The sequence below is a fragment of the Lynx rufus genome, unplaced genomic scaffold (assembly GCF_022079265.1).
Source record: "Lynx rufus isolate CCGP_SWC_20201006 ecotype Redwood Valley unplaced genomic scaffold, mLynRuf1.p SCAF_9, whole genome shotgun sequence".
In the NCBI taxonomy this organism is placed as follows: Eukaryota; Metazoa; Chordata; class Mammalia; order Carnivora; family Felidae; genus Lynx; species Lynx rufus.
Window position 1 is genome coordinate 86,959,104 of NW_025814897.1, and position 26,763 is coordinate 86,985,866.

At 36.8% G+C, this 26,763-nt stretch overlaps 1 protein-coding gene across 1 annotated transcript; it reads left to right on the top strand.

The window, feature by feature from the left end:
* The first annotated feature begins 3,818 nt into the window (after positions 1-3,818).
* On the top strand, positions 3,819-26,590 carry EIF3M (eukaryotic translation initiation factor 3 subunit M). Its single transcript, XM_047071204.1, has 11 exons — positions 3,819-3,921; positions 6,406-6,538; positions 7,698-7,836; positions 8,118-8,241; positions 8,402-8,496; positions 18,545-18,628; positions 19,605-19,704; positions 20,308-20,389; positions 24,814-24,957; positions 25,873-25,933; positions 26,394-26,590. Exons 1-11 carry the CDS (start codon positions 3,880-3,882, stop codon positions 26,512-26,514), a joined length of 1,125 nt encoding a protein of 374 aa, XP_046927160.1. The 5' UTR covers positions 3,819-3,879; the 3' UTR covers positions 26,515-26,590.
* Positions 26,591-26,763: the final 173 nt, after the last annotated feature.

Sequence of the window (26,763 nt, forward strand, 5' to 3'; positions counted from 1 at the left end):
GTGTGCTGTTTTGAAGGGACACATGCACCCCCATGTTTATAGCAGCACTATCAACAATAGCCAAAGTATGGAAAGAGCCCAAATGTCCATCGATGGATGAATGGGTAAAGAAAATGTGGTATATATGACACATAAGTTCCCTGCCTTCAGGTTCAGTGTCTACATCATCAAGGATATTCCATGCAAGAATGAATCCTTTTAAATTTGGTCTAGCCAAATGTTTTCTGCACTTCAGCCCTCCTTTTTTTTTCTCCTTCACCTGCCTTTTTAAAATATTGAGATATAGGGGCACCTGGGTGGCTCAGTCGGTTGGGCGGCCAACTTCGGCTCGGGTCATGATCTCGCAGTCCGTGGGTTCGGGCCCCGCGTCGGTCTCTGTGCTGACGGCTCGGAGACTGGAGCCTGTTTCAGATTCTGTGTCTCCCTCTCTCTGACCCTCCCCCGTTCATGCTCTGTCTCTCTCTCTCTCAAAAATAAATAAACGTTAAAAAAATTTAAAAAAAATATTGAGATATAATCATGATATCAGCAAACTGCACATTTTTCAAGTGTGCAACTTGGTAAATATTGTATATGCTTACAACCATGACACAATCACTACAATTGAGAGAATGAACATATCCATAATCCCCCAAAGCTTCCTTATGCCTTTTGGTAATTCTTCTCTTCCTCTCCTTGCCTAGTCCCCCACACCCAGGCAATAATAATCTACAGTGCTGCCACTTTAGATTAGTTTGTGTTATCTAGAATTTTATATAAATGAAATCACATAGTCTGGCTTCTTTCATGTAGCAAACTTATTCTTAGATTCATCCATGTTGTATATATCAATAGTCCATTTTTTCCTAATTGCAGAGTAGTTTTCTGTTACGTCAATATATAATATTTTTTTTAATCTATTCAGCTGTTTAGGAACATTTATGTTGTTCCCCATTTTTGGTTGTTACATGTAATACTGCTGCCTTTTTGGAAACTAACTCCCCAAAAAGCTAAACATAGGGGCGCCCAGGTGGCTCAGTCAGTTCAGCATCCAGCTTCAGCTCAGGTCGTGATCTCACGGTTTGTGGGTTCAAGCCCTGCAGAGGGCTCTGTGCTGACAGCTTAGAGCCTGGAGCTGTTTTGAGTTCTGTGTCTCCCTCTCTCTGTCCTTCCCCCACTGGCACTCTGTCTCTCTCTCTCTCTCTCTCTCTCTCTCAAAAATAAACATTTAAAAAATTAAAACAAAAAAACCTAAACTAAATATAATTACCATATAACCCAGCGTTCCACTCCTAGGTATTTGCCCAAGACAGATACAAACATACATCCACAAATATTCTTGTGCATGAGTGTTCATATAAGCATTATTCATAGTGGCCAAAAAATGCAAACAACCTAAATATGCATCCCCTGATGAACAGAGAAACAAAATATGGTATATTCATAACAATGACATATTGTTAAGCAATAAAAAGCAATGAATGACCGATACATACTACCACTTTGAAAGCAATTATGCTAAAAGAAAGAAGCCAGATATATGGCACAGAAGGCCATATATCACATGATTCCATTTTTATGAAATGCCCAAAACAGACAAATTCGGAGACAGAGAATAGAGTGGTAGTTGCCAAGGGCAACTGTTCCAGCACCGTTTGCTTAAAAGACTAAAATGCCTTTGCATCTTTGTCAAAAGTCAATTGACCATGTGTGAGTCTGTTTCTATGTTCTCTATTCTTTTCCTTTCATCTATTTGTCTATCTTGATGTTAATACTACACTGTCTTGATTACTCTTACCATTCTGCATTCGTATCAGCAATTCATTAGAGTTCAAGTTGCTGCTTCATATCCTTATAGTGCTTGGTATTTTCAGTTTTTTCTTTTAACTAGCTATTATAGTAAGTATGTAGCAGTATCTCCTCATGTTTTTAATTTGCATTGAAATTGGGTTGTTCTTTTACTTATTGATCCTCCCATCATTAAAAAAAAAATTAATTTTCCCTTGTTTCCTAAAAAATAACCAGCTCTGGTGGGTGGCCTCTTTGTGTTTTCTTGCATTTTCAAGTAAGAGGATAATTTGCCCCAGAATAATGGAAGGCATTGGCTTGAATTCAGGACAAAACTTTGGGGTCACCTTGAATTTCTCTTTCTCTCACACCCCACGTCTGATCTGTCATTAAATCTTACCAGTTTTACCACTAAAACATTTAGAATTCAGTTTCTCACCACCACCTCACCATTTTCTCTCACTCCACTTTCTGTAATAACTTCCTAACTGGCATCACTACTTTGACCCTGGTCCAACTTACCTCAAATTGCCATACAGCTGCCAGAGTGATCCTTTACAAAAAACGTTAAGTTTGCTCAAAACATCTCAAAGCCTTGTCAATTCACTAAGAGTCAAAGCCAAAATTCTTGTTATGGCCAAGGAGACCATGACCTGGCCATGGCTATTTCATTTGTTCTCTCCTCTCCTCCAAGATCCAGCCCACCTGCCTGCTTGCCCCTACCTTGCATCCCTTCCTTGCCGTTCTTATGAATGAAACGCTTTCCTGCAGGAAAGTTTCTTCATTCATACTTTGCTCATTTCCTTCAGTTCTCAATATGAATTGAGCAATTTTCTTCCATCACTCTATCTAAAAAGGCATGCACACACCTCGTTACACACACCACCCTTTTTCCCTGCTTTGTTTTTTCTTCCCCTCCCCCTTCTACTTTTACCTTGTTGGTAGTGCTAGTTAACGTGTTACAGGAATTATGTATTTAGTAATAGTTAATACATTCAGTGCTATGTTTTAAGTGCTTTATATATTAAGTTACTTAATCCTCACAACACCATGAGATAAGTACTTAATTGTTCTTTAATTGTTTTAATGTTTTGTTTATTTTGAGAGAGAGAGAGCACGAGCAGAGGAGAGGCGGAGAGGCGGGAGGGGGGGGCGGAGAGAATCCCAAGCAGGTTCCACACTGTCAGTGCAGAGCCTGATGTAGGGCTCTAACTCAGGAACCTGAGCTGAAATCAGAAGTCAGACGCTTAACCTATTGAGCCATCCAGGAGCCGCAGTGCTTAATTGTTCTCATTTTTCCAAAAGGAATCTGAAAACACAGATGTTAAGCAATTGCCCCAAATCATACGTATGTGAAATGGTGCAGCAGGGGATTCCATCCCTAGGAATTCTACTCTGGAGGCCATGAGGTAAAATACGATGCCATCCAGGGCTGCCTTTCTAATTACTTTGAAATGTTTACGTTCTGGGCGCCCGCTGGAATGTAAGCTGCATGAGGGCGCTTCTTTTGGAAGCTACTGTTTATCCCCAGCTTAGAGAACACAGCCTGCTAGCAAGTCCCTCAATACGCTCTGAAAAGTGGGATAAATTTTAACTCGAAAAAAACTGTCGGGCTCAGCAAAAAAACTTAAAACTTGAAGCCTCTTTAGGACTGCCAAGAGCCAAGTCTTGGTGGCTGGAGGGAGCAAAACGCGAGGCACCCTTCAGTGAGGTCTGGGAGACTGGCTGGCAGAGGGGAGTGGCTGCAAAAGAACGACTATTTTGAGCACAGGTTTTATTGACCGAATAGATTTCAAAAAGGAGGTGCGCTAAGGCGCAAGACGGGAGTTGACGCTAAGGGTAACAGTCGACACCATCCTAGAGGTTAGAAGCAAGGGCGCCCGGACGAAGACCGCGGGAGCTTGCCTATGAAACCCGCCCCAACGCGACTGCTCCGCCCCCAGAGTGCCGTGGGATTGGCCCCGTAGCCCCGCCCATTCCGGTGATCCCGCCTCACAAGATCAGCGCAGGGTAACCCGGAAGCGGTTGTGAGGCGCCTCCGCGCGCTGCAGCTCCCTTTTCCGGTCGGCGTGGTTTTGTGAGCGGAGCCACCGCGGTGCCTGGGCCTTCACCATGAGCGTCCCGGCCTTCATTGATATCAGTGAGGAAGATCAGGTGTGCTCCCGGGCCGCGACCGCCGTCAGGGTGGGGTTGGGGGAGTCCTCAAGGGTGTGAGGGGCTGAGTCAGGGCTGAGTCGGGGCTGAGCCAGGACCAGGCGGGTGGGACGCCGCCCCGCGGAGTCGCCGCGGAGCTGAGAGCCGCACATCACATCGCACACGCGAATAGGGAGGCCGTGAGGCAAGGCGCTAATTTGTGGCCTGGAGTAGCATTAGCACGCCGGCCGCCCGTTCCAGCGCTTGGCCCGAGACTTTACACCCAGCTAGCTTTCTGGTTGGCGTCGGGACTTTTCCAACCCGATTCACTTCTGACGACACTACTTTTTGACTGACTGGGAATGGTGTCTGCTTCCGCCTCCCAAATGCAGCCACATCCGGAGTGGGAGGTGGCGAATCTTTAGACAGCGTTAGCAGACTAGGGTAAAGTAATTTTGTACTAAAGGTGAAAATGGTTTTATTATGCGATCACAGAGGCACAGGTGACCCTACTTTTATACATAGGCCGTATCTTCTTTCTTGTGCAGGAGTGAGAGTTACGAAAACTGAAAATAGAACGTCAGTTTCACCCTCACATCTGGTGAACCATCCTAATATTTAAAAATTTCCTATTTCGGGCTTGGTCTTTTGTATGCATGGCTTAATATTTCTCAGTTTTTTTCCATAACAAAAGTTAAACTTTAGTTGGTGGGAGTTAAAATATACATGAAACGTGTTTTCACTAAGTTGATTTTGTAGAACTGAAAACCGTATTCTGTGAAATCGCAAGTGTTGTTTTGTATTTTTTGCTACTCCACTTAAATGGAAATTTCGTTTCCATAGAAGAAAACGCCATTACTGCCCTAAGATATCTCGTGGAATTACAGATGGGATTCCCACTCCCTCCCCCATGGTAAAAGTGCACATTCTCAGCCCTGAAGAGCGAAGAAAGGGGGAGAGGAGAAAAGACTAGGGAAGGAGTTGAGCACTTGGAAAGGAAAATGTAGAAGACCGTGAAAAAAAACCATATGTGGATATTAATGGAGTGATATTAGCAACAAATTGGCTATTAGATTACCCATAAAAAGTACTTGATTTTAACATAGGGAATTTGTAGCAGGGAACAGGAAGTTCTTGTCATTGGCCACATTTCAGTTTTAAAGTGTCATTTCTACTTAGGTTATGCTACTCTTGTAATACAACAGTTAGACACCAGCTATTCTTTTCAGGTAGCTAATGTGATTGCTTCAGAAATTTAACTTCAAATCCTATGTTTGATTAGAGTTCAGAAATGTAGTTCAGAATTTTGTCGTTCACTTGTACTTCTCTACAGCCACTTGGAGCCGGTGAGCATGACAGATAAAAACAAACTGTTGATTGAATGATTCTTAGAATTTGCTTTGTATCAACAAAGCAGAAGCTGAACGAATGCTTTTTTTTTTTGTATTTTTTTGGACAGTTTCCTTCATAGAAAACATGTTCCCCAGTGGTGTTTTTGTGTTCTGTGGTGACATTTGTTTCATGAAATCTTGTTTATAATAGCAACTCACAGGTGAAGTTACTATGTTGTTATCTGAAAGGGTAACACCATCAGACCTACAGATAGAATGTACTTTTCTTAGGCAGCCAAACATGTTTGTGGGCTTAGAAAATGTGATACCTATACATTTACTAATGGTATTCTTTCATCTCCCTGTTTCAGTTTTTCATTTTATTATTTTAAATACCATCTACATTCATGTTTGGCTGCCATAAATACCAAGGCCTCAAAAGAACAACTTACTAAATATTATATATATGCATTAGAATAGAAAATGTCTGAATACCTGAATGCTAAACTGTAGTTATGTTTTTTTAGGTCCAGAGGTGCTCTCTGATCCCGATATGTATTTTGCATTCTAAAAGATTAGTTATAAAGTAGATCCAGTTTGAAAAGTATTATATTCAAGACACCATTCAAAGGCATCATGCTTTTATCTTTGTGTCTCCCAAAATGCTGGTCTCAGGTTCTCAGACATTTTATTGACACATGATTACCTACTTGCCAAGGTAATGGCAAATGTCTACCTTTTTAAGATAGCTATATTATGTAGCAATAAAATTGCATTTCTTTAAAACAAGTTGAATTTTTACCAGGTCAAATTAATCCTCCTCCACATACAGCCCCCTCCTCAAAAAAGCTCCTCAAAAAAGAAGTTTTTTATGCACTGGAAGTTCAACAGCATATAGGTGATAGAGAAATTCTGAAGGTGATCCATGTGGGCCATAGTGGGTTTGTGTAGTCTCTTGGTTTTGTCGAAAATCTGTGGCTCCTGTGGGGTTGTGATGAGGCCTAAGGTGGGGGAGAGGCACTTCAGCATAATAATTTAAAGTCATCGTTAAGTATAGTATTTACATTCCCTTCTCCCTGCCCCCCCCCCTCCCCCTGAAAAAGAATGGTTTGGGATTTTGAATTTTGGCATTGCCGGTTTTATAGATGTTTATCAGTCTTACTTGATTCAATAGGCTGCTGAACTTCGAGCTTATCTGAAATCTAAAGGAGCTGAAATTTCAGAAGAGAACGCAGAAGGTGGACTTCATGTAGATTTGGCTCAGATTATTGAGGCTTGTGATGTATGTCTGAAGGAAGATGATAAAGGTTTGTTTTTAATTTTTTGTAATATTTCTTACTGATCATAAAGGATCTACTTTTAAATTTTTCTCGTAAGTTGTATTTGTTGTAGAACTGTTAAACCTTGTTTGTTTTTAATCTTCTCTTTGCATATACTTTCGGTTTATTCTAAATCTGTATACTTATGAAGTAAGCTATATTGATAAAACATCTTTTTTACATCAGTTGTGTATTTTGAATGTTAGGTGCATACACTCAATACTGATAATTTCAGGGTGAACTGAAGAAAAATGAAGCTCTTCTTTCCTTTTTATAGGTTTATATTAATATCAAATCGGATAGGGGCACCTGGGTGGCTCTGTCGGTTAAGCATCCAACTTTGGCTTGGGTTATGATCTCAGGGTTTGTGAGTTCAAGCCCTGCGTTGGGCTCTGTGCTGACAGCTCAAAGCCTGGAGCCTTCTTCAGATTCTGGGTCTCCCTTTCTGTCTGCCCCTCCCCCACTTGTACTCTTGTCTCTCTCTCACAAAAATAAATAAAACGTTGAAAATTTTAAATATCAAATGGGATATAATTTCAAGTAATCTAAAAGACATTTACTTAATTGGCTAGTTCCCTGTTTATTGACATAAATGGGAAATTTTGAACGTTGGGAATTTTGTGATCTTTATTTAGTTAAGGTTTGAGATTAAACTTGGTATATAGTCAGTATCTTACACTCAAAAATCAATGACTCAGGAAGTTGACAGGTTTCATTATTTAAATAATTTTCTGTTTATATGTAAAAGTTTTTTTCAGTTGGGAAAGCATTCTAGCCTAAGACCTAACCAATAACTTCTAAATTATTGAATATTTTGTCAATAAAAATTGACACCATGTATTTGACATGTAAATCAGTCTTCTGGTTGAAAACCAAACCTTACATAATAATTTCTTTTTTCTCTAATAAAGTGTACAAATTGCTTTCTGGATGTTAGTTATATAACAGAATTGTTTTCATTTGAATTCACATATAATATATTTTTAGCATAATGTACATTATTGAACTGTTTAACAGTAGCCAGGTCCATCTTCCTAAAGTGTCTTATGTTTAATGGTCTTTGGTGTTTTAAAACACTGGAAATATATATTTAATTAGACATGTTAAGTATGATAGCATTGCTACTGTGTTATCCATACATGTATAGATGTTGAAAGCGTGATGAACAGCGTGGTATCACTTCTATTGATCCTGGAACCGGACAAGCAAGAAGCTCTGATTGAAAGCCTATGTGAAAAGCTGGTCAAATTTCGGGAAGGTGAACGCCCGTCTCTGAGACTGCAATTGTAAGTTAAGAACTGAAAGAGGGTTGGTTTTTCAAGGGTCTCTTTTTATGTCACTATCATTTAATGGTTGAAAGCAAGAATTCTGGAACTTGGCTGTCAGCTGTGGCTCTTATTAGTGTAACCTTGGACAAGTCATTTAACCTTCTGTGCCCCATTTCCCTCCTTGTAATGTGAAGTATTAATAGTATTTGTCTTAGATTTGTCCTGAGAGCAAATAATCTCAACTTAATCATCATAATTGCTGATCTCAAACACTGTTTTATTATTTGTTTGTTAACCAGGCTAAGCAACCTTTTCCATGGGATGGATAAGAATACTCCTGTAAGATATACAGTATATTGCAGCCTCATTAAAGTGGCAGCATCTTGTGGGGCCATCCAGTATATTCCAACTGAGCTGGATCAGGTAAGTTATTATGTGGAATACTTGTTCTGTGTATATGAAGTATAGATTTAATTTATGGCTAAAGTAAATAGCAAATATGTATGTTCTGAAGGTGTCTTTTAAATGGTGAAATTATGTTCAGCTGTGTTCACTAAATTTCCTGCTTTTGTCAATCTTGTAGGTTAGAAAATGGATTTCTGATTGGAACCTCACCACTGAAAAGAAACATACCCTTTTAAGGCTCCTTTATGAGGCACTTGTGGATTGTAAGAAAAGGTACTCAGAATTGGTGTACTAACTTAAAACTTCACAGGCAATATAGCAGTTGAGGCTGTTTTTAAAAACAAGTAGGGTGATTTTGCTCTATTTTATTCTTCACAGAGTTGCTGTAAATGTATTTCTGTAAATTTCATCTACTAAGTTAAACATAACTGCAAAGTTTAAAAGTTTTTCCCGTCTTTCAGCTTTTTAAAAAGCAAAACTTGCTTTTGTTCCAAAAAATGGTACAGCTGTTCATCTGAAAGCTGTATATAACTTTAGACTAAGGTGTTTAATGATGCTTTGATGTCTTAGTATGGGGTGTAGTGCTCCCACTTCTGTTTAATGATAGTGAGGGTTTATCAAAGTTTCCACAAAGTCTCTTATATAAACAGTACTTCCGAGATCAAATTTTGCAATAGACTCTACTAAATGAGTACCTATTTAAATGGCTTCTGCAAGGTCTTGGGTTTCTAAGGCTTGTAATTCAGCCTAGCTAATTTCATGCCCAAAGTACTTATTCTATATACCCAGCTCTGGGATGCTTACCAAATGATAGGTTTGGCTCAGTTTTCAGAACTAATGTTGAAAGATAATCTTACTTTTTTGACTTAGCTTTTCAATTTCTCTTTTCACATAGTGGTTAAATACTTTTAGAAAAAGTAAACAGCCTTCCCTTTAGTTTTATTGCCAGTTTCTATACTGGCTTTTAGTGCTGGGTATTTAGTATATTAGAGAGGGTAAACAAAGTTTCTCTTATGTTAAGTAATGTAAACTTTTTGCAGTTTTTGTTAAATTTAACAATATAGAAGGAAGTTTTTGTTGTGAAAGTTGGAACGTCGTATAAAAGAAGAGAAGCAGGGGATCTTGTATTAATAGCCTGTTTCATTCTGATCAGTGACTACTGTCTGTTATATGTTCTCACTTATGGCAGGATTCTAGCCTGTAGTCAGTAAAATGTTAAGAGTAAATAGTTAATAACAAACACCATTTCAAATGGAGAGAACATTAAAAGCTGTTAGAGAAAGAGTCTTTATTTTCATTCACATTTCAAATGTGTGGGCTGTGGAGCAAGACTACTAGGATTCAAGTCTTGGCTTTTCTACTTGTTGTAGGATTCTAAATAAATTACTTAATATCTCTGTATCTCAGTTTCCAATTTCAAAGTGGAAATAGTAGAAGTACTTAACGTCTCGTGGGGTTGCTGAAAAGATAATAACGTATATCTAAAGTGCTTATTGAGACAACACTCATTAAAAGTTGGATATTATTCTTCTCTCCTTTTCTTTTTTCAAGCTCACCTTTAAGAAGGTAGTCTTTTTTCTGGTAGAGTAATTTAAAATGATGAGTGTTAACAGTTTCCCTCTGAATGTCTAGCGCTTATCAGAGATGATGACTACTCACTGGATGATTTCTCTGATTGCTGTTCAGAAGGTCTTTAGTCTGTTATATGTAGAAGGGAAGTGACTAAGGTTCTAAGGAATTCCAAACTTAATTTTCAGAGACATTGAAATAGGACATATACACTCTACTAGACTTGTCCCAGTGTTAACATACTAGAGAATACCTGCAGCATTTGTCAGAGATGATCATTCTTTCCTTTTGAAACACTGTCTTCAGTTGGTTTTTGAGGCTTCCTTCCTTCTTCCTCCCCGCTCTTTATTGAAGTGTAGGTGACATACCATATATTAATTTCAGGTGTACAACATAGTGATTCTACATTTATCTACAAGGGGCTCCTCTCTCTTGATTCTTCTCTTCGTTCACAACTTGTTTATGGGTTCCTTCTTCTCTAAACATTAGGATAACTTATTCCTGGGACTTTTTCTTTTCAGTTACATTCATTCCCTGTGCATGTTGTTTCTGATTTTGCTGTGATTTTGGGGGAGGCTGAGTGCCAAATGTATTTTGAGTGAAACAGTTTTTGTGTTGCTAGGTTGTTAACATTCAGAGCAAGGCATTTCACAACCCTGGCCTCACCTTCTAATATGCTAGTGGTGTCTCCTAGTCCTTAGAACAGCTGTAGTAGCTCCCATGCACTTGCAAATGCTTTGGAGGGCACCTGGTGGAGAAAGCAGCTGTGGCCTGAGTGCTCTCATTCAGTTGCATGCCTTTATTTTTATTTTTTTTAAGTTTGTTTATCCTGAGAGAGAGAATGTGGGGATGAGGCAGAGAGAGAGAGGGAGAGAGAGAATCCCAAGCAGGCTCTGTGCCTTCAGCGCAGAGCCTGATGCGGGGCTCAATCCCACAAACTATGAGATCATGACCTGAGCTGAAATCAGGAGCTGGATGCCTAACCAACTGAGCCGCCCAGGTGCCCGTACATGCCTTTAAATACTGTATATATACTGGTGATTTTCACATTTATCTCCTCTATTTCTTCTCTGAACTCCAGATATCTATTCCTGTTAACAGCTTCATTTAGATACCCAAAAGACATCTCAAACAACATCTGCAAAAGTGAGCTATTGATTTTTCTTTCTAAATCCGTTTTTATTTTCTCCAACTCAGGAAATGCCATTTCTGTACTTCCAGTTGCTCAAAACACAAAGCTGGAATTTCTTCATGATTCTTCTTTTTGTCTTATACTCCATATCTGATCCAATATCAAATCCTGTCAGCCCTGATAAATCTAAAGTCAGACCCACTTCTCACTACTTCCATTGTTACCTTATGGTCCAAGCTACCATTATTTCTTACTTAGATTATTGAAGTAGCCTCTCAAATGGTCTCTGTTTGGGGTCTTGTCCCCCTACAGCCTTTTCTTAATACAGCTGCCAGAAAGTTTTGTTTAAAAAAAAAAATTTTTTTTTAATGTTTATTTATTTTTGAGAGAGAGAGAGACACACACACACACAGTGCAAGTAGGGGAGGGCCAGAGAGAGAGGGAGACACAGAGTCAGAAGCAGGCTCCAGGCTCTGTGCTGTCAGTACACAGCCCGATGCGGGGCTCAAACCCACAAACCATGAGATCATGACCTGAGCTGAAGTCTGACGTTCAACTGACTGAGCCACCCAGGCGCCCCTCATTTACTTTCTAAATTAGTCTTTATGTTCCTAAGTGAGACATTTTGAAGTGTAATCTTTTTATTTTCTCCAGTCTGTAACCATGATTTTGTGAAACACAACTTCCAGCACATTTTCTTCAGGATACATTACAAAATTCATAGGCATGCAAAACCTTTCTGACCTGGGCTCCTATCTACTGAGGTAATTTGGGGCTGGTGGCATGCTATTTTTGTATGGTGCATTGACATACAAAAACTATGCTTTGTTGATATGGATATTCCCTCCTTGCATTTCCCCCCAACACAGCCTTCTTCTTGGTTATCACACCCGAGACCTAGTGAACCTGTGTCAACTGCAGAAGCACCTTTCTCTTTCGTAGTCTGGACCAGGGGCTGGCACCTTTTTTTTTATGGTCCCCAAGCTAAAAATGGTTTTTATTGTTTTAAAATGGTTAAGAAAGAAAACCAAAGGGAGAATAATACTTTATACCATATGAACATTATACAAAATTCAAATGCCAGTGTCCATAAAATTTTAATGGAACATAGCCATACTTACTCATTTACATATTTCTACAGCTGCTTTTGCCAAGACTTGAGTAGTTGCAGCAGAGACCATATAGCCTACAAAACCAAAAATATTTACGGTCTGTCCTTTCACAGAAAGTTTGCCTGCTCTTGGTCTAGACCTATACTCCACTCTGTTTCTCTGCCTAAAACACTACTGTCATGTTTAGGTTAGGTGCCTTTCTTCTACAGCACCCTCTACTTTTATCATGGCATGTAACACCCTTTGTTGAAAGGTTTGTGAGGTTGTATACTCACTGAAGGCTAGGAACCTTATTTGTCAACCATTGTGTATTCCCCAGGTGTTTGGCACATTATGGGCATTGGGTGGATAATTAGTACTCACCCTAAGGAAGGACAAGAGGATGGCCATTTTATTTAAACACAAAGTTTCTGTCACACTGCTCTTTTAAATTTTAAGATTTGGGTTTTGCCCAATACACGTAAAATGTAATTTTTCTTTCCTGCTTCTGAATTAGAATTCTGAGATTCACCTTGCCCTTTTATTTATATTGGTGGTTGATGAGTGCAAATCGTGTAACATTTCTTGAGTCCTTATATGTCAGATACTATGTACTTTAAATGGATTATTTTATCTGATATTTGTGAAATTAGATTTCTTTAGCTGGTAAGATATATTAGATTGAAGTATACTGTGACTACTAAAACTGGAAAATGAAATGCACATGTGCTTATAGAGTGTCACAAAATAATGAACAATGAGTAAAATGCAATTTTTCTTTAAAATTTTCTTGGAACTCTTACAGTTCTTTCACTATATTTAAGATGCTGGTTACCATTTAACTACTTTTATATTTACATTTGTATGATTTAATAAACCTTAGGTTTGTAGGAAGTTTTAAAATATCATTTAACTTTCAAAAAAATAAAAATACCATTTAACTTTTTAAAATAAATGATACAGCTCCTACTGATTGTACCCAAGTTGAATCCAGATGTGTGGAAGTGTTTTTAGAAAACAAAGAAAAAAAAATGACTTTTCCCAATTAGCTTTCTATAACTGTCTGAAAATTCATCGGTTTAAAGGAAGAAATGAAGGGTGAAGATAAACATTTTCCAAGACTTCAAATTGAATGAGTGCATTTTGTGCTTTTCACTGCAGTTAAAATTGCACAGTTTTAGGGATAATTTAATTGGAAGGCTATTTTTAGTAAAGTTACTTGAATATATGGTGTTGGCTCTACTACAGCTATGCTTTCCTAACGGTTTTTAGGGCACAAAACTTTTTTTCCACCTAGGGACTTTATACTGTACTTGGTCTTCCCTTTGCCTGGAAAATTATCTAACCCTCCACCTCCAGCACTTTTCATGGCCAATTATTTTATATCCTTTAGATTTCAGCTTCTGTATCAATCCTTCAGAGAGACTTTCCCTGTGTACTTTCCTGTCTCTGCTGTGTTGTTACTTTTACATCGCCATTTATTTCCTTCATAGCACGTGTGTGTGTGTGTGTGTGTGTGTGTGTGTGTGTGTGTATGTGTTCTATCAATTTATATTTTTTTTCTTTTTCATCATGGTAAGTGTACTCTTTAATCCTCACCCCCTATTTTCACCCATCCTTCTACCCACCTCCCCTCTGGTAATCATCAGTTTGTCTGTAGTTAAGAGTCTGTTTCTTGGTTTCTCTCTCTCTTTCCCTTTGCTCATTTGTTTTGTGTCTTAAAGTCTGCATGTACATGAGATCACATGGTATTTGTCTTTTTCTGACTTATTTTACATAGTATTATTATACTCTAGCTCTATCCATGTCATTGCAGATGGCAAGATTTCATTCTTTTTTATGGCTGAATAATGTTCGATTGTGTGTATTATTTATATAACACACAATCGAACAGTATTCTATTATACACACATATGTATACGTAATATATCATACATACACATGCATACACATCTATCTTCTTTATCCATTCATCAGTTGATGGACACGGGCTGCTTCCATAGTTTGTCTGTTGTAAATAATGCTGCTATAAATATACAGGTGCATGTATCCTTTGAATTAATGTTTTTGTATTCTTTGGGTAGATACCCAGTAGTGCGATTGCTAGAACATAGGGTAGTTCTCTTTTTCACCTCTTGGGGAACCTCCATACCGTTTTTCCACAGTGGCTGCACCAAGTTTGCATTCCCGTCAGCAGTGCACAAGGGTTCTTTTTTCTCCACATCCTCGCCAACACTTGTTTTTTGGCTTTTTATTTTAGCCATTCTGATGGGTATGAGGTAACATTTCATTGTAGTTTTGATTTGCATTTCCCTGATGATGTATGATACTGAGCATGTGTTGGTTGCCATCTGTATGTCTTCTTTGGAGAAAGCCTTTTACCATTTTTTAATGGGATTATTTGTTTTTTGGGTTGTCGAGTTGTATCAGTTCTTTATATATTTTCGATACTAACCATTTAAAAGATATGTCATTTGCAAGTATCTTCTCCCATTCCATAGGTTGTCTTTTCGTTTTGTTGATTGTTTCTTTTGCTGTAAGAAGCTTTTTATTTTGATGTAGTCCCATCAGTTTATTTTTGTTTTTATTTCTCTTGCCTCAGGAGACATATCTTAAAAAATGTTGCTACAGTCACTGTCAGAAATTCCTTCCAGCGGTCCCCTCTAGTATTAGGGTTTCAGGTCTCACATTTAGACTTTTAATCCAGTTTGAGTTTATTTTTGTGTATGGTTTTAAGAAAGTGGTCCAGTTTCATTCTTTTGCATGTAGCTCTTTTCCACAACACCATTTGTTGAAGAGACTGTCTTCTTCCCTATTGGTTATTCTTTACTCCTTTGTTGAAGATTAATTGACCATATAATTGTGGGTTTATTTGTCAGTTTCTGTTTCCATTGATCTATGTGTCTATGCCAGTACCGTACGGTTTTATTTTTTTTATCATTTTTTCCCAATACCATACTGTTTTAATTCTTACCACCTTGTAATATAACTTGAAATCTGGAATTGTGATACTTCTAGTTTCCTTTTAAAGATTGCTTTGGTTACTCAGGGTTTTTTGTGGTTCCATACAAATTGTAGAATTGTTCTAGTTCTGTAAAAAAATTTTTTTTCTGTAAAAAATGTTAGTATTTTGATAGGGATTACATTAAATGTGGGGATTGGTTTGGGTTGTATACATTTTAACAGTGTTTGTTCTTCTAACCCATGAGCATGTAATGTCTTTTCTGTATCTTTGCATCATCTTGAATTTCTTTGTCAGTGTTTTATAGTTTTCAGAATACAGATTTTTCACCTAATTTTATTCCTAGATATTTTAGTGTTTTTTGTATGATTGTAAATTGTTTTCTTAATTTCTCTTTCTGCTGCATCATTATTAGTATATATGAAAGCAACAGATATCTGTTCATTGATTTTGTTTCCTGTGGCTTTCCTGAATTTATTTATCCATCTGATAGTTTTTTCAGAGTCTTGTGTTTTCTATATATAGTGTCTGTCACCTGCAAATTAGTTTTATTCCTTCCTTACCAATTTGGATCCCTTTTATTTTTTATGTTGTCTGATTACTGTGGCTAGGGCTTCTAGTACTATGTTGAATAAAAGTGGTGAGAGTGGACATCCTTGTCTTGTTCCTGGCCTTAAGGGAAAATCTCTCAGTTTAAGTATGATGTTGGCTGTGGGTTTTTCATATGAGGCCTTGATTATGTTGAGTTACGTTCCCTCTGGATCTGCTTTGCAGAGGGTTTTCATGATGAATGGATGTTGTATTTTGTTAAATGCTTTTTCTGCATCTGTTGAAATGATCATATGGTCCTTATCCTTTCTCTTATTGATGTGATGTATCAGATTGATTTGCAAATATGAACCACCCTTGCATTTCTGGAATGAATCCCACTTGATCACGGAGTATGAGTTTTTTGTTTGTTTATTTTGAGAAAGAGCATGTGCATGCATGCACACGTGACCAGGGGAGGGGCAGAGAGAGGAGTGAGAAGCTCAAGCAAGGTCTGCACTGTCAGCATAGAGCCCTGTGTGGGGCTCAATCTCACGACTGTGAAATCATGACCTGCACTGAAATCAAGAGTCAGGCACTTAACTGAGCCACCCAGGCACCCCCGGAGTGTGATTTTTTTTTTAAATGTATTGTTGGATTCAGTTTGCTAATACTTTGTTGAGGATTTTTGCATCTATAGTCATGAGCAGTATTGGCCTGTAGTTTTCTTTTTTGTATATGTGATGTCTTTATTGGTTTTGGTATCAAGCCCATAGAATAAATTTGGAAGTTTTCCTTTTCTGTTTTTTGGAATAGCTTGAGAAGAATAGGTATTAATACTTCTTTAAATGTTCAGTAGAATTCACCTGGGCCTGGATTTTTTGGTTTTTTGGGAGTTTTAAAATTACTGGTTCAGTTTCATTTCTGGTGATTGGTCTTGTTCAAATTTTGTTTAGTTTTGGTAGGTTATATGTTTCTAGGAATTTATCCATTTCTTCAGTTATTCAATTTGTTGGCATGCAGGTTTTTATACTATTCTGTTACAGTTGTTTATTTCTGTGGTGTTGGTTGCTATTTCTCCTCTTAGTGATTTTGTTTGGATCCTCTCTTTTTTTTTTTTTTTTTAGTGTGTCTTGCTAGATGTTTATCAATTTTGTTGATCTTTTCTGAGAACCAACTCCTGGTTTCGTTGATCTGTTTTTTTAGTTTCTGTATCTTTTTTTTTTTTAAGTTTATTTATTTATTTTGAGAGAGCAAGTAGGGGAGGGGCAGAGAAAGGGAGAGAGAGAATCACAAGCAGGCTCCATGCTGTCTGTGCAGAGCCTGATGTGGGGCTTGAACTCATGAACCGTGAGATCATGACCTGAGCCAAAATCAAGAGTTTGGTTAACCTGAGCCCACCAGGTGCCCCTATATCATTTATTTCTGCTCTGATCTTTATTATTTCCTTCCTTTTGCTGGGTTTGGGTTTTATTCTTTTTCTAGCTCCTTTAGTTATAAAATTAGCTTGTTTGAAATTTTTCTTGCTTTTGAGGTGGTAGGTCTGTTTTACTATAAACTTCTCTCTAAAACCACTTTTTCTGTATCCCAGAGATTTTGGACTGTTGTGTTTTCATTTTCGATTGTTTCCATGTAATTTTTGATTTCTTTGATTTCTTGGTTGACCGATTCATTGTTTAGTAGCATGTTATTTAGCCTCTATGTATTTGTGCTCTTCCCAGATTTTTTCTTACGGTTGATTTCTAGTTTCACAGTGTTGTGGTCAGAAAAAAATGCATGGTATGGCTTCGACTTCTTTTTAATTTAATTTGTTGAGACTTGTTTTGTGGTCTATTCTGTGATCTATTCTGGAGAATGTTTTGTGTGCACTTGAAAAGAATGTGTATTCTGCTGTTTTAGGATGGAATGTTCTGAATATGTCTGTTAAATCCATCTGGTCCCGTGTGTCATTCAAAGCCACTGTGTCCTTGTTGGTTTTCTGTTTGGATGATCTTTTCCTCGATGTAAGTGCAGTGTTGAAGTCCCCTGCTATCATTATTATTGTATTACTATCGATTCTTTCTTTTATGTTTGTTATTAATGGTTTCATATATTTGGTTACTCCCATGTTGGGTGCATACATATTAATAATTATTATATCCTCTTGGAGTGTCCCATTTATGATTATGTAGTGTCCTTTGTGTCTTGTACAGTCTTTGTTTTTATTTTTTTTTTTATGTTTATTTATTTATTTATTTATTTAGAGAGGGAGAGACAGAGCGTGAGCAGGGGAGGGGCAGAGAGAGAGGGAAACAGAATCCGAAGTAGGCTCCAGGCTCTGAGCTGTCAGCACAGAGTCTGACGTGGGGCTCAAACTCACAAACCATGAGATCATGACCTGAGCCGTAGTCGGACGTTCAGCTGACTGAGCCACCCAGGCGCCCCCAGTCTTTGTTTTTAAAGACTTCTGTCTGATGCTACTTGGCTTTCTCTTGACATCCATTTGCATGTTAAAGGTTTTTCCATCCCCTTTCAGTCTGCAAGCCCTTGTGATCTGAAATGAGTCTCTTATAGGCAGCATATAGATGGGTCCTGTTTTGTTTGTTTTTTTAATCCACTGTGTCACCTTGTGTCTTTTGATTGGCTTATTTAGTCCATTTACATTCAAAGTAATTATTGATGAATATGTATTTATTGCCAATTTGTTATTTTCTGGTCGTTTCTACAGATTTTCTCTGGTCCTTGTTCTTTCATGGTTTGTTGGCTTTCTTTAGTGACCTACTTGGATTCCTTTTACTTTACTCTATGTATATCTGTTACTGTTTCTTTGTTGTTTGTTTGTTTTGTGGTTACCATCATGGCACTTGTAATTTTTCCTTAGTTTTTGGTCTTTCCTACTAGAAGGAAAGTTGCATGATTTTTCCCATAGAGAGAGGGACCATGTCTCTGGGGCACCATTGTATTTATCATCAGCATAGTACTTGGCACATAGTAAATATTTTTGAGTGAATGGATGACAGTAAGATATTCTGAAATTCCTAAAGCAGTATTTCTTTTTAGTGATGCTGCTTCAAAAGTCATGGTGGAATTGCTGGGAAGTTACACGGAGGACAACGCTTCCCAGGCTCGAGTTGATGCCCACAGGTAATGTTAAACACATTCTGATGGGGGCTGCCTGGAGCTTGGAGGTTGAGCATCCGTGTTTCTCATACAGCAGAAATCATGTTTGCATCTCTCAGCGATCCAGAGCCATTTGGTACTGTGTGCTCTGTGGTGATTCCACCAGAGCTACCAAAATTCATGGTTTGGTATTGGAATAACCGTAGATCGCATGTGGAATAGCCACATGGTGTTTTCTGTTTAGGGTATGGCTGGTATGGGTGTCATCACCCCAACCTGAGAAGTAGAATTTAATCTAAGGTTTACCTTAATATTAAGGTCTGTAGATGAGGAAAAGTTGGTGGCTTGCTAAAAGTTAGCCCATTGCTAATGAGAATAAGGGCTTCAAACAATCCTAGGTCTATTTAGTAGCAATAATAATAGAATCAGTTTCTTAAATCTAGAAAACGGAAATAGCTTCTTTATAGGTTGTGGCTTCACAGGGATCTGTGCATGATAGGTATTGCTGGAAAGTATAGTTTGTGGATGAGATCTCTAACTGAGGTTAAGACTGCCTACATTCAAATACTCCATCTCTTAATGAGTACTTATTGGGTAAGTTCTTTCTGAGCCTGTTTCATCATTGATAAAATGGGCATGATAATACTGTCTGCTGGGGTGTTGTGAGGATCAAGTGAGGTAATGCATGTAAAGCACTTAACTCAGTGTCTGGCACATGGTAAGATGCCACTGCTGTTTTGCTTACTCTTTGATTACTTTGGCCATGCTTTCTCTCCAGCTACATTTTTGTCTGCAACTACTTTATTATTTTATTTTGTTAAAACAGATATACCTGACAAATAGATTTATTGGCCGGTTTTAATCCCAATCCGGTAACTTTTTTATGCTGTGTATATATTGAACTCTTAGATATTTTACTGAATTAAATATATTTTGCAGTCTGTTGGAAAAAAGTTCCTGAATCTCAGGACTGAGCTTGTATTTTTGTTTTATAATTAAGGTGTATTGTACGAGCATTGAAAGATCCAAATGCATTTCTTTTTGACCATCTTCTCACTTTAAAACCAGTCAAATTTTTGGAAGGCGAGCTTATTCATGATGTAAGTACTTTAATATGGAAAATATTCTTTTCTAAATGTAACATACTAAAGCGGAGCTCTTTTTCCTTGTATTCATGAGCATGACTGTTAGATCTGGGAAGACAATTGTTTATTCTTTTTATATCAGGAACAGAATGAAATTTAGGAGCAGCCTTTTTTTCCAGTCACTGAATGTACCTGTTCTTTCTCCCTTTCCTTCATCTCCTTACTTGCCTGACTGTTATGAACTTAAATAATACAAATTTCTTCTTGTATGTGGTGTCAGCCAGCCCGTTAGGAGCATAAATCTGATATTTAAAAACACATGAACACACTTTTCAAGTACAAGTATAAATAAAGACATTTTGGGTTAGTTTCCATTTATACTATGCCTTTACTACTCAGGGTAAATCACTTCGAGCTCACTGAATTTACTGATTCTTTCATCTAAGTGTGTCTTAATGAAAGCAAATGGTTTAAATGGTAATTTTATCAAATAGATTGATATTTCTGCACTAAAAGAAGCATAGAGAGTTTTATTGCTGAGATTTAGTGCCTTAAAAATATCTTGAGTATAAATCTTGATTCTGTATTGAATATTATATCTTAATTTTCTGTCTGTAGCTTTTAACCATTTTTGTGAGTGCTAAGTTGGCATCGTATGTCAAGTTTTATCAGAATAATAAAGACTTCATTGATTCACTTGGTAAGTTTTGGAGTTTATTCTTGGGAAGGGTATAAAGAAAAATGGGAACATGCTGTTCTTGAGCTCACATATACGGTGAGATCCAGCAGATATGACTGTGGCCTTTTGTATAGATTATCCTAACCATGTATGATAGAACAACAACAAACCTAGGTGGACACTTTAAAAGATTACTCAGAATGAATTGGGAATTGGAAACCAAGGAGGTGTAAAGGGTAGCATTTGTGTTGGAAAGAACATGAAACTAGGAATCAGAGAACCTGGGCCTTTTTTTCTCTCCGTAAGAACTTGTTGGACTTTAGGCCTTTCTTCTAGATCTACTAACCAGCCTGCTTTGAGATAAAGTTCTAGCAAGAAGCAGGTGCTTAGAGGAGATTCAAATAGAAGTAGTTCCATTGATATATGTGTTTGTAAATGGTGGATGGGGATGGAGCAGAAAAGCAACTTCAGGGATCACCATTAGTTTGATCATAATGGCAACTTTTAGATGTACTCATTTTAATAGCTCACAAAATTTTGATGACTAAAGCGGCTTTATTTAAAATCAAATTATTTGTTTGTAAATGACCTTTTTTTCCTTACATTTTGGGGCTTTTTTAAAAAGAAGCCATAGTTACATAATTGAAGCAAATGGGTTTTTTCCCCCCTGTCTAATATATTGTATGCTTGGTGCACACCCACCCCACCCATTAACAAATTCTAGAAGTGTATGGTATTGTTAGGCAGATCTAAGTGAAGCTGTAGATGGAATTGGAAATGAAGTTACATGATGGGAGAAACTTTAACTACAGCTTGTTGAAGACAGCATAGTCTTAGCTTTATATGATTTTAATCTTTGAGTTTTCTTTCTAGATAATCAGAGCTTAGTGTTTGTTAAGTTGAATTTAATCTTACCCTCACTGAGCAAATTCTATATACATTCAGTATTTTATTTCCTTCTGGAGCATGATTTTAACATACTAAAATTCAAAGAGAAAAATTAGAAAATCTGTAGTTGAACAGATTTAAATTGTTTTAAAACGACCATTTTTTGGAGAGTGAAGTCAACTATGAAACTAAGGTACTTTGTTTTTCTACTAGGCAATAATCAGAATACTTTAGAGGTTGGTTATAGTTTCCATGTTAATATTGAATTGTTAGTTTCCTGGTTTGGGACATAGATGAAAAATATATTTATAATTTATTTTGATTATATTATTAGTCCTCAATTTGGTAATCATTAATTTCTATCCCTTGTACATTTTTCTGCAGTCATTGGAATTGGGGAAGATTGAATTATTCTGAACATAATAAGGCATTTGAAATACACCAAGATAAAGTAGATGCAAGTGTGTTTGTGTAGAATGCTTTGCCAGGTGCACTAGACCCAGAAAACCACATTCTGTCCCAGTTAATTTGTTTTGTGGCATGAAGCTATGTGATGGAATGTTAATGTCAGCAACCTCTTTATTTACGCACCAAGGAAAAAGGAGTAGTAATTAACACTTTGACACTCCCCCATTGATGTGTAATTGACTGTTTCAAAGGAGCACTGGTTCATAAGCTATTGCATGCATTAAAATTACGTTTTCTATATTGCAGCATTTTAAGACAAGGGTCAGTGACAATGCAGAAATTGCTCAATGATGCACATTTTTTTATTACTGCATTAAGGTTTTGACATATTAGTAATGAATAAATGTTTCCATAAAATTAGATTTTTTTATAACTTTAAAATTGAAATATGACACAGAACACTGTGACTTCCTCTTCAAAGGTAATGTTCTAGTTTCATGAAACAAAGCACAGCTTTCTACAAGTCTTTAACTCATACTTCACTGGCTTAATAGTTTTGATTTTGAGAACAAGAGTTCTAATGGCTTTAAGTTTGGGTCTTGTTTTAAAGTATCATCAATTTGATATGTTTTTAAATGCCAGTTTCCACGTGTAAGACAGATCAGGTTTTACATAATTCACTCTAGAAATAATCTTCATTTATCTGATAAATTTTTAAATATATGGCAAGCTTGTAACTACACAGAGGGTAGTAGAAAAGAGTTATTTATATGTATATTTATGTCAGAAAAGATTTTAGAAACTTTAGGAGTATCTATCATTTTATCATACTAAAAGAGAACTGTGTGTACCCAGAGAACTGGGAATGTTAAAGAATTTTCTTGTACTTGAAAATATTTAGTAGTAGTTCTCTGTGATAGGAAGAACATAGAGTAACATTTCTAATTTATGGTGCCAACTCGAAATCAAATTCTCCATTTTGCCGTTAGTTTCTTGAACATGTATGCAAATTAGCGATCTTTTATTAGAAATTTGTAAAAGATACTTTAGGCAAAACATCTTATTAAATGTGTGTATTTTTGGTTTTACATGTATTACTAACATTTATTGCAACTCAGAGTCTGGTTACGAATATCTGGATTCTACAGGTGGCATCAGTTTATCAAAAACACTTTGTTTTATTAACACTGACAACTTGGGCCAACAGTAAGCATTATCTTGTGTCAACTGAATTGCCCTAACATGTCTACATGTAATCTGGTGTTATACAGTTGCTACCTTCTTGCTTCAGAAAGTTAATCAGCATCTAATTTGCATTTGTTAATTAGGGTTAATGTGCACTAATTGATTTTTTGATGCTTGTAGATTTCCATTAAACCCGGTTAGCAATACTTACTTGGATACCTCATTCATTTGAGTTATGATGATCATGTTTTTGTTGAATCTGTGCCAAATAGAAAGCCTGCATCATAATTACAGCTAATTAACAGACGATTATGTCCTATATTAATGGGCTTCCCTTGTCTTCTGCTAATATATGTTATAAATTTCAAGTTTATTTATGGAGTGCTTAGAACTTTTTAACAATAGAAACTTGAGGCTCTTAATTATTAGAGGGTACATAATTGGTCATTTGCTCAGTTTACATTATTTGAAATTTTAGAGAAAAGGAATGTGTAATTTTAGATTAATTTAGGAAGCTTGTTTTATATAATAAATTAGCATCAAATCAGGAAAGTAGGATATTGTGTTATAATTCCGCTTTTTCCACTTAGGAGCAGGTAATAATTGGAATATTCAGGATTTGTAAATATTTATTTGCTTATTAGTTTATGTTATAAGCGAATGTATTTTTTAAGCCTAGTACTGTCACTTTGACTACACGTCAGTCATTTAATCTCTTCGCTCTTCACATTTTCTTGTTTTTTAAAGTGAAAGCATCAGGACTAGGTAATTTGTTAAGTTTCCTTTTGGGTTTAGCAGTTGTTTGTGATCTGAATAATTGTAACAGCAGGTTTCATTAGAAATTATAAGGCAGAATTTGAATTATTTGTACAGTTTTCTACTTCAAGTATCCTTGTTAATGGTACTGTTCCATTTCATCTAGTACTAATCAGTGTAGCCTGTAATTGTTTTTTTTTTTTTAATGTTTTTATTTATTTTTGAGACAGAGAGAGGCAGAGCATGAGCAGGGGAGGGGCAGAGAGAGAGGGAGACACAGAATCTGAAGCAGGCTCCAGGCTCTGCGCTATCAGCACAGAGCCCGACACAGGGCTTGAACTCACGGACTGTGAGATCATGACCTGAGCCAAAGCCGGACGCTTAACCGACTGAGCCACCCAGGCTCCCCAGCCTGTAATTGTTAAATGATAAACACACTTTTGCAGTTTTGACTTAAGTGTTAAATCCAAAGTGACCTAAAGGGAAATGGAATGTTTTTGTAACTGAGTGTATATGAAAATATTTTAAGGCTTCATGTTTACTAGTAATACTGACAAAAAGTAGATAAGGAATCCTGTGTTTAAATAGAGAACAAAGAATAAAAAGTTTAAGTAAAAATGTTCTTATGAAATGAACTTTGTACATTTTATCTCCTAAAATGTATAACTAAAACGTGTAAAATGTGCAGAACTTTAAGGGCTTAAAAAATACCATTTTATAGCCCATTCTTTTTTTTTTTAAATGTTTATTTTATTCTTGAGAGAGAGAAGACAGAGCATGAGCGGGGCAGGGGCAGAGAGAGAAGGAGATACAGAATCCTAAGCAGCTCCAGGCTGTCAGCACAGAGCCCAACGCAGGGCTCGAACTCACGAGCCGTGAGATCATGACCTGGCCAAAGTCAGGCGCTTAACCGACTGAGCCACTCAGGTGCCCCTGTAAGCCCATAACTTTGTTCCTACCCAAAGTTCTTAATTTTGAACCTATCACCTGTGGCAGTGTAGTAGTAAAGAAATGTGGTTCTAGAAAAATAATTGTAATATTCCACATTTATGGGGTCAGTTTATGGTTTGCAGATATAAGCAGCTTTGTCAGAATTACTCTGTAAGTGCTCTAACAGTGACTTCCACAAGAGTTTGACACAGTAGTTGTGATTCTTCAGATCTTTAACTATTGTGGATATTTATCAGGCTTTACCCCTGTTTATTCAGGTCTATTACATGAACAGAATATGGCAAAAATGAGACTGCTTACTTTTATGGGAATGGCAGTGGAAAATAAAGAAATTTCTTTTGATACAATGCAGCAAGAACTTCAGATTGGAGCTGATGATGTTGAAGCATTTGTTATTGATGGTAAGGCAGAACATTTTCATTTTTTTCCTAGAATTTCTCTTCTACCTTGCCGAATAGAAGAGTTTGTATCTTGAAACTGAGTCATATGCTAACAAAGCTAGAGTCTCTTACAGCAGATGTGTATGTTTAGTACATTTGCAGACTATTTTTGCAGCAGGGTGAAAATTCACTGGAAATATAAATTGCTATGTGATTTTTGGTGTTCTGTCCCTTGAAATCATACAGAATAAAGGCCTTTAGGCAGTATACTACAGTGGTTAAGAGCCTAGATTTTAAGTATCAGACCTAGTTTGAGGGCCAAGTCTTCTTCTGTGAAACAGAAAAGTAGGAGTTACTACGTAGTTGTGAGGATTAAATGAATGAATGCAGGTAAAGCACTTAGCCCAATGCTTGGCACATATTAAATGATCTGTAAATATTGATCATTATCAGTTTTTTACAAATGGCCAGAAATAATTGCATTATGAAGTGATTTAATTGTTAGAAATTTCTTTCTGGGCTTTTTAAATTTGAAAGTTAGGGGAATTGTACGGTCAGGATTAATAAAACGTACAGAAGTGTTGACATGGTTTCTTTTTAATGCTCTAAGTCTCAAATGGTCCAAAAAGAAGTAATATTAGGTAGGAAATTAGTATTCCCCCCCCATATGTGATTGTAGGGGAGAACACTTAGAATTTGTAATAAAAACTGTACGTGATATTCAGTGTAGATTTGCCTGCCCAGCAACCATAGGACAAATGCATGACCTTCCTCTTGGTTCCATCACATTGCTGTACTTGTTATTAGATTGAAAGAGTCACTTTGTAAAATATTTGAAAATTGTAAGGTTTTATTGTGGTTTACTTAGTTTTATATCTTAGCTGTTTTTCTTGGGAATTTTCCATATAACATATCATGTAAACCATCTTTTTTCAGCGGTAAGAACTAAAATGGTTTACTGCAAAATTGATCAGACCCAGAGGAAAGTAGTTGTGAGGTAAGACACTTAAGATTTTGCAGCATTTTGTGGAACAATTTAGTTTGTTCTGATTATTTCAACTTAAATGTTTAGAGAATGAAGGTGGTGTTCTTACCAGTTGACTGTAGTTAAATAGTTGCTATTTATCATAATTTTATTAAAGTTCAGACTGAATGTGATTAGCTTATTTAATGAAAGAGTCCTATTTTCCAGCACATTTCATTTAATGGCTCAGCATTGGCTAGAATACTAATGACTTTTGTGTCTGGTGTATGTAGTTCAGGAAAATAGAACGTTTAGCATCAATATGGTAAAGATTTTTAAAAAATAATTTAGAAGCCTAAGAGAATTAGAAGCTTATGTCTTTTATGTATATTTAACCTTGTTTTTGGCTAGATACAAGTGTGTAGTATTGTAAAAGAATGCCAGAAGGATTAAAGATTGACTAACAACTTTGTTTTAATTTTTCAATTTTTAGTCACAGTACACATCGGACATTTGGAAAACAGCAGTGGCAACAACTGTATGACACACTTAATGCCTGGAAACAAAACTTGAACAAAGTGAAAAACAGCCTTTTGAGTCTTTCTGATACATGAATTTTTATGCTATATAGAAAATTTTGTTCTTTTTGGAAAAAATCCAAATCATAGTAAAACATAAACTTCAATTTGACTACAGTCTGGACATTTATTGTCTTAAAAGAAATGTAAAAAGTCACAAATTTCAGAGAATACAAAGTAATAAGTTACAAAGGGTCACCACCTATCTTGTATAATACGGAAGTTGTGTTCTGCAAGGAAGGGGGTTGAAGGTGCAACAAGAGCTTTTTGGTAAAAGGATGTACA

Bases quoted from the DNA above. Each gene is read 5' to 3' on its own strand.
- EIF3M (XM_047071204.1), top strand. From the start codon at position 3,880: ATGAGCGTCCCGGCCTTCATTGATATCAGTGAGGAAGATCAG. The intron at 20,390-24,813 runs GTAAGTTTTGGA...CTGTTTATTCAG, and splicing joins AGACTTCATTGATTCACTTG to GTCTATTACATGAACAGAAT. The intron at 25,934-26,393 runs GTAAGACACTTA...TTCAATTTTTAG, and splicing joins CAGAGGAAAGTAGTTGTGAG to TCACAGTACACATCGGACAT.